Source organism: Leucoraja erinacea, unplaced genomic scaffold (genome assembly GCF_028641065.1).
Source record: "Leucoraja erinacea ecotype New England unplaced genomic scaffold, Leri_hhj_1 Leri_1258S, whole genome shotgun sequence".
Taxonomy (NCBI): Eukaryota; Metazoa; Chordata; class Chondrichthyes; order Rajiformes; family Rajidae; genus Leucoraja; species Leucoraja erinaceus.
Genome location: NW_026575515.1, coordinates 35,399 through 43,853, shown reverse-complemented (window position 1 = coordinate 43,853; position 8,455 = coordinate 35,399). Strand labels below are relative to the sequence as shown.

The 8,455-nt window shown below is 56.8% G+C and overlaps 1 protein-coding gene across 1 annotated transcript in view; it reads right to left on the bottom strand.

The window, feature by feature from the left end:
- Positions 1-202: 202 nt before the first annotated feature.
- Positions 203-8,455, bottom strand: part of LOC129715569 (dynactin subunit 1-like) — a gene marked incomplete at its 5' end in the record, with an annotated part of 41,436 nt that continues 33,183 nt past the window's right edge. The window contains 4 exon segments of the mRNA XM_055665440.1: positions 203-388; positions 2,816-3,010; positions 7,320-7,406; positions 7,691-7,779. Of these exon segments, the coding sequence (XP_055521415.1) occupies positions 203-388; positions 2,816-3,010; positions 7,320-7,406; positions 7,691-7,779 (557 nt within the window).

Below are 8,455 nucleotides of genomic sequence, written 5' to 3'. Positions count from 1 at the left end.
GATGACAAGTTGTTATTGCGCCAGAGCAGCCCGCGTGCTGACCCACCTCCTTCACCCGATATACTTTTAGTGGTCGGTCGAAGAGCCACGCACGGGACTCGCCAGGCGGGACCCCCCAGCAGCTGAACGGTAGGTCACCCCCCAGGAGACTGTACGACTGTCCCCCCCCCGTACGTGCACAGGCGATGCGCCCAGCTGAATGTTACAGAGGCTGGTGCGTCCGGAGGGCGCGGCGGAGGCGGCGGGGCATGCGCCGGTGGCCTACGAGAGCCTCTGAGAGGGCGCGGGGGAACGCACGTAGTGAGCCGTGGTGGGATGCGATCGTAGGGTGGCGGGCGCAGGAACACTCCCCCATTGCTTGCAGGCCAACACGGAGTTGCCCTGCAACCTAAGGTAATAGCAGAGACTCCGGCGTTCAATTCCGACTAGGTGGTTGTTGGTCTTTTGCTAAGTTCTCCAGTTGACCTGCGAGGGATTTTAGTCCCCCCCCCCCCTGGGCTGCCTTCCAAAGCGTACAGGTTTGTAGGTTAATTGACTTGCGGTAAATGCCTAATTGTCCCTTTGTGTAGGATAGTGTAATGTGCCGCGCTCGGTGAAGATGAAGGGCCTGTGTTAAAAGTGCCCTACGGTCGAAATGATATACACTAAATAACACGTGATCACACAACAGGAAGCGGACGTAAGACCTCCGGACGTAGCACTGATCGCCGAGTACACCCCATAAGCATCTGGAAGACTCCGGGGCACCACGGGCCTGCGCTGGAAGACGTCAGACTGCAGTACAGACACCACTACATGTTCCAGCCTGTACACACGCAACCCAAGATGGAGAGAGAAATGGGAACAACTGGGGCCCGACTTGTGGAGGGCGGAAGGGACGAGTAGAAGGGCAGGGAGCCGGAGCTCCAGTGGGCTACCGGGAACATTGGAACGGGTCAGGGCATGGTCGTATTTTTTTGATTCGGCAGGGTGGCGGAGTGGCGGAGAGAGGGGGCGAGGTCAGATGGTCACTGTAGCGGCTGTGGCCGCGATGCCGAGGGGATGGGCGGCACGGCGTCAGACGCGGCAGCGAGGGATGTACGATTGGAGGCAGGACTAGGCGCGAAGGTCAGAAGGGCCAGGATGGGGAGGGGGCGGAGTGAGAAGGGCGCTGGGTGGACGAGTCAGACGCCGAAGGGGCCAGAGTGGAAGGGCGGGTGGCACGAGTCAGACGCGGCCTAGAAGCGGCCGGAACCGATGGGGCGAGGCGGGGGGCTAGGGTCAAATTTTTTTTGGGGCCAGGAGAGGCCGTGAGTGAGAGGCATGCGGGAGGGGCCGGGTCAGATGGTCACTGTGTTTTTTTTTGGCCCTGTTTTTTTTTCTGGGCAGGATTGCGAGGAGGAGGACCGGGCGGGCTCAGACGGGCAGGGGCCCGGATGCTGGAGGGGATTAGGCGGAGAGAGGCGGGGTTAGGGGACCAGATAGGCCTGGTCTGGAGGGTCACTGCGGGCAGGGGCCGGAGTGGAGGGGACGGGTTGGACAGGAGGCGCTGGAGTGGAGGGGACGGGACGGGCAGGAGTGGAGGGGACGGGACGGGCAGGAGTGGAGGGGATGGGACAGGCAGGAGGTTTACTGTGAGTGGAGGGGACGGGACGTGTCAGGATGGTCACTGGAGTGGAGGGGACGGGACGGACAGGAGTGGAGGGGCGAGGACAGGCAGGAGGTTTACTGTGAGCGGAGGGGACGGGACGTGTCAGATGGTCACTGTGAGTGGAGGGGACGGGACGTGTCAGATGGTCACTGTGAGCGGAGGGAACGGGACGTGTGGATGGGACAGGATGAGTGGAGGGGGGGACGTGTCAGATGGACTGGACGGCCACTTGTCAGTGGTCCTGGGCGGGGGGCCGCATGGACTGGACGGGTCCTGGGCCGGGTGGGGGGGGTCAGTGGGACGGGACAAGAGGGGCCGGAGTGGGGGGAGACGGGACAGGCAGGAGGGTCACTGTGGGCCAGACTGGCCGCAATGTTCTAGACCGTACTGGTGACACTGTCCATCCCAGAGGTCAGTGTGTCCATCCCACACACTCTCCTGTGCCCTCCCCCCCATCAGTGACTACCCCCCCCAAGGGAGACAGGACACGTCTGCCTGCTGCTCAGCGTCACTTTATTCAGTCACCGCATACACCCCCCCCACAACAGCCCCCCCCACAACAGCCCCCCCACCATTGCCCACCTACCCCCCCCCCACAACACCCCCCCCTCACGCTCCCCCCCACACGGGACATCAGACCTCCATGCGGGCGGGCTAACGTCTCTGATCTGGGGACTGTCCAGTGGGGGGAGGGTCTACTGTCGGGGGTTCCCCAGTGGAGGGGGGTCTCTGTATGGGGCGGGTGGGCAGCTCGTGTTCGGGTTTGGGGGGGTCTGGTCCATGAGGGGGGTTTTAATGTCGTGAGGGGTTACCTGCAGGGAGGGGGTCCGTGGGTGTGGGGGGGGGGTGCCTATGAGGCGGGTGGGGGCTAGTGGTTGGGGTGCGGGGGTCCCCCAGGGGGGGTCTCTATATGAGGCGTGCGTGTAGCTCCAGCAGCTGGGGGGGGGGGGGGTCCCCAGGGGGGGGTCCCCAGGGAGGGGGTCTATATCAGGCGTGCGTGTAGCTCCAGCAGCTGGGGGGGGGGGGTCTTGGTCGGGTGCGGGGGGGGGGGGGTCCCCAGGGAGGGGTCTATATCAGGGCTGCTCTCCAGCAGCTGGGGGGGGGGGGGGTCTGGTCGGGGGGGGTCCCGTCGGGGGGGTGGGGGGGGGGCGTGCGTGTAGCTCCAGCAGGGGGGGGGGGGGGTGCTGGTCGTGGGGGGTTCTCCAGGAGTCTGGGGGGGGGGGGGTCCCCAGGGAGAGGGGTCTCTATATGAGGCGGGGCGTGCAGCTCCAGCAGCTGGTGGTGCTGTAACAGTATTCGGTGACTCTGGCCGTGACCAGGGGGACACGACATCACCACTCTCCCCACGCACACCGGCTCCCGCTGCTCCTCCCCCTGCACCTGTGGGGAGAGAGGGAGAGAGATAGAGGGGTCAGTGTCTGTCTACCGTCCCACCCCGCGCCTGGAGACAGAGAGACTGTTCTAGCCCCCAATATCCACAGCCCCCACCCCCGGTCCTGGTGGGTGGAGCAGTGTCTGTCTATCGCCCCCTGACTCCGCTCGCTGTTCACCATCACTGTGTAAATGTTTCATAAATAAACTTGTTTTAAATATCAACCGGTGTTGGCCAACTGTCATAGAGTCATAATTAGTGTCATGGAGTGATACCTGTGACTCGACCTTCAAGGAACCATGCACCTGTACTCCTAGATCCCTCTGCTCTACAACACTACCCATAGGCCTATCATTCACTGTGTCAGTCCTGCCCTTGTTTGACATCCCAAAATGCAACACCTCACACTTCTCTGTATTAAATTCCATCCACCATTCCTCCGCCCACCTGGCCAATCGATCCAGATCCTGCTACAATCGTTCACAACCATCTTCACTATCTACAAAACCACTCACTTTTGTATCATCAGCAAACTTGCTAATCTTGCCCTGTATGTTCTCATCCAATTCATTGATATAGATGACAAACAGTAATGGGCCCAGCACCAAACCTTGAGGCCCACCACTAGTCACAGGCCTCCAGTCCCAGAAGCAACCTTCCACCACACCCTCTGCTTCCTTCCATGGAGCCAATTTGCTGCTCCTGAAATGATACACGATAGCGCTACCATTTTTGCACCACCTTACTCACTGTCCTGTGGTGGTCTGTGTCAAGTTTCGTTCAGATTGATGTTATATTTTACAAGTTATTCAGAAATTAAGGTTTAATAAAAATGTATCAGGGAAAGTCCTTGCAGCAAAGTTGCAATTGAGGAAAACTCAGTCCTTGCAGCAAGTGGTTAGATGCACAGGATGGGAAGGAGGGGGTAATGCTGGGGATACGCCCCTGCACAGTTGGGGGCTATGGGTGAGTGGTGGAATATTGGGGATCACGTGAGTGGTGGAATATTGCGTTGGGAATGAGTTGTGTTGGGGGACCAGGCCTCCACATACGTGTGGGGGTCTCCACATACTGTTTAAGAAAACTCTCCTGAACACTTTTGAGGAATTGCACCCCATCTAAACCCTTCACGCTATGATTTTCCCAGTCTGTATTGGGACACTAGTCCATCACCCACCCACAGACCAACATGCCCCATCTACACTAGTCCCACCTGCCCACAGACCAACATGCCCCATCTACACTAGTCCCACCTGCCCACAGACCAACATGCCCCATCTACACTAGTCCCACCTGCCCACAGACCAACATGCCCCATCTACACTAGTCCCACCTGCCCACAGACCAACATGCCCCATCATACACTAGTCCCACCTGCCCCATCCACACCCACCAACATGCCCCATCTACACTAGTCCCACCTGCCCACAGACACCAACATGCCCCATCTACCCACTAGTCCCCACCTGCCCACCACCCACCCAACATGCCCCATCTACACTAGTCCCACCTGCCTACACCCACCAACATGCCCCCATCGACACTAGTCCCACCTGCCCACAGACCATGCCCCATCTACACTAGTCCCACCTGCCTACACCCACCAACATGCCCCATCTACACTAGTCCATCCCGCCCACAGACCAACATGCCCCATCTACACTAGTCCCACCTGCCTGCCCCATCACACTAGACCACCAGACCAACATGCCCCATCTACACCAGTCCCACCTCGACCAACAAGCCCCATCTACACTAGTCCCACCCCGCCCAACATGCCCCATCTACACTAGTCCCACCCCCACTAGTGCCACCAACATGCCCCATCTACACTAATCAATAAAGTCCCCACCTACAATAAAGTCCCCGCAATCCAATAACCCCAGCTACAATAAAGTCCCCGCGTTAATCAATAAAGTCCCCAGCTACACAGCCTCTCCCTGTAGCTCAAGCCCACAATCTGGTAACAACCTGGTCAATCTCTCCTGCACCCCAACCAACAATGACATCCTCCCTGCAGGTGGGTGACCAGGACTCTACACAAGGGGCTGGGTACACCTTGGTGGTGGAGAGGGTGGGGTTGGAGAGTGGGAGAGATGGGGGTGGGAGGGGGGTTGGGAGGGGGGGGGATAGCGGGGGGGGGGGAGGGAGGGAGGGAGTCGGGTAGTGGGTGGGGGACTCATCTTGGAGCAGCAAACCAGAGGACTGGGAGAAATTTAGAACTCAACAGAGGAGGACAAGGGGGTTAATTAAGAGGGGGTGGGGGGAGAAGAGCATGAAAGAATGCTTGCGGGCAATATAAAAACTGACTCTAAAAGCTTCTTTAGATAGAGAGAGAGAGACAGAGAGTTTATTGTAAAAAGGAATAGATTCATGAAGACAAATGTAGGTCTCTTACTATCAGAGAGGTGAATTTATAATGGGAAACAAGGAAATGGCAGAACAGTTAAACAAGTACTTTGGTTCTGTCTTCACTAAGGAAGACACAAACCATCTCCCAGAAATACTAGGGGACCGAGGATCTAGTGGGAGGGAGGAACTGAAGGGAATACACATTAGGCAGGAAATGGTGTTTGGTAAACTGTTGGGACTGAAGGCAGATAAATCTCCAGGGCCTGATGGTCTGCATCCCAGAGAACTCAAGGAGGTGGCCTTGGAAATCGTGGATGCATTGGTGATAATTTTCCAATGTTCTCTCAACTCTGGATCAGTTCCTGTGGACTGGAGGGTAAACAATGTAACCTCACTTTTTAAGAAAGGAGGGAGAGAGAAAACTGGGAATTATAAACCAGTTAGCCTGACATCGGTAGTGGGGAAGATGCTTGAGTCGATTGTTAAAGATGTTATAGCAGCACATTTGGATAGCAGTGACAGGATCGGTCAAAGTCAGCATGGATCTATGAAGGGCAAATCATGCTTGACTAATCATCTGGAATTTTTTGAGGATGTGACAAGTAAAATGGATGAAGGAGGGATTGTGGATGTGGTGTATCTGGACTTTCAGAAAGCCTTTGACTAGGTCCCACACAAGAGATTAGAGGGCAAAATTAGAACACATGGCACTGGGGGTAGGGCATTGACATGGATAGAGAACTGGTTGGTAGACAGGAAGCAAAGAGTAGGAATTAACGGATCCTTTTCAGAATGGCAGGCAGTGACTAATGGGGGGCCACAAGGCTCGGTGCTGGGACCCCAGTTATTTAACAATATATATTAACAATTTAGACGAGGGAATTAAATGTAACATCTCCAAGTTTGTGGATGACACAAAGCTGGGGGGCAGTGTGAACTGCGAGGAGGATGCTATTAGGTTGTAGGGTGACTTGGATACGTTGGGTGAGTGGGCAGATGCATGACAGATGCAGTATAATGTAGATAAATGTGAGATTATTCACTTTGGTGGCAAGAACAGGAAGGCAGATTATTATCTGAATGGTGGCCGATTAGGAAAGGGGGAGGTGCAACGAGACCTGGGGTTCCTTGTACATCAGTCACTGAAAGTAAGCATGCAGGTACAGCAGGCAGTGAAGAAAGCGAATGGCATGTTGGCCATCATTGCGAGAGGATTTGAGTATAGGAGCAAGAAGGTCCTACTGCAGTTGTACAGGGCCCTGGTGAGACCACACCTGGAGTATTGTGTGCAGTTTTGGTCTCCTAATTTGAGGAAGGACATTATTGCTATTGGGGGAGTGCAGCGTAGGTTTACCAGGTTAATTCCCGGGATGGCGGGACTGACATATGATGAAAGAATGGATGGACTGGGCTTGTATTCACTGGAATGTAGGATGAGAGGAGATCTTATAGAAATATATAAAACTCTTAAAGGATTGGACAGCCAGATGCAGGAAAAATGTTCCCGATGTTGAGGGAGTCCAGAACTAGGGGTCACAGTTTAAGAATGGGTAGTCCATTTAGGACTGAGGTGAGGAAAAACATTTTCACCCAGAGAATTGTGAATCTGTGGAATTCTCTGTCACAGAAGGCAGTGGAGGCCGATTCACTGGATGGTCTCAAGAGAGAGTTAGATTTAGCTCTTGGGGCTAAAGGAATCAAGGGATATGGGGAGAAGGCAGGAATGGCGGGTGGTGCTGGCTGGAAGGGCCGAATGGCCTTTGTCTATGTTTCTGCCCTTTGATACCATTTGCTCATCTTTATCAGCCTCACCTGCGGCATTTTATGAAAGACCACCTGAAAATCCACTCACCTTGGAGAAGGTGGGGAAGTGGGAGGGGGTCAGAGTGGAAGTACTCACCTTGGACAAGGGGGGCAGCGGGGGGGGGAGGGAGAAGGGGGGTCAGGGTGGGGGGAGAGACTCACCTTGGAGAAGGCAGTGGTGGGGAAGGAGGCAAAGTCGGACACAGCTCGAGCTCCCGGTCGCTGCATGGACACACGGCCCACCTCGTCCTGGGGGGGCAGGGGGCAGAGGTCAGGGTCGTGTCATTCCCCCCCCCCCCCCCCAGCTTCCCCCCACCCCAGCTCCCCCTCCCCACCACAGCTCCCCAGCTCCCCTCCTCCCCCACCCCAGCTCCCCCTCCCCCTCCCCCCTCCCCCACCACAGCTCCCCCCACCACAGCTCCCTACCCCCTCCACCCCCTCCCCCTACCCACCCACACCCCAGCCCCCCAATCACTTGCCACCCCACTCTCCCCATGCCCACCCCCTTACCCCCCCCCCCCCCCCCCCCGTACCTTGATGCGCTCCACGCTCAGCCCCAGCTGTTGTAGACGGGCCGTCTGCTCCAGCAACTGTGTGGCTGCATTACTCCTCCTCACCGGCCCTGCAACACAGCAATGCATCACTCACCCGTCACCACAACCCCCCCTGTACCCTGTACCCTGTACCCTGTACCCTGTACCCTGTACCCTGTACCCACCCTGTACCCTGTACCCACCCTGTACCCTGTACCCATTCTGTACCCTGTACCCACCCTGTACCCACTCTGTACCCTGTACCCACCCTGTACCCACTCTGTACCCTGTACCCACCCTGTACCCACCCTGTACCCTGTACCCACCCTGTACCCTGTACCCACCCTGTACCCACTGTACCCTGTACCCGGTACCCTGTACCCCGTACCCTGTACCCACCCTGTACCCTGTACCCACCCTGTACCCACCCTGTACCCTGTACCCACTGTACCCTGTACCCTGTACCCTGTACCCTGTACCCACCCTGTACCCTGTACCCACCCTGTACCCTGTACCCACCCTGTACCCTGTACCCACTCTGTACCCTGTACCCACCCACCCTGTACCCTGTACCCATACTCTGTACCCTGTACCCACCCTGTACCCTGTACCCACCCTGTACCCACCCTGTACTTTGTACCCATTCTGTACCCTGTACCCACCCTGTACCCTGTACCCACTCTGTACCCTGTACCCACCCTGTACTTTGTACCCATTCTGTACCCTGTACCCACCCTGTACCCTGTACCCATTCTGTACCCTGTA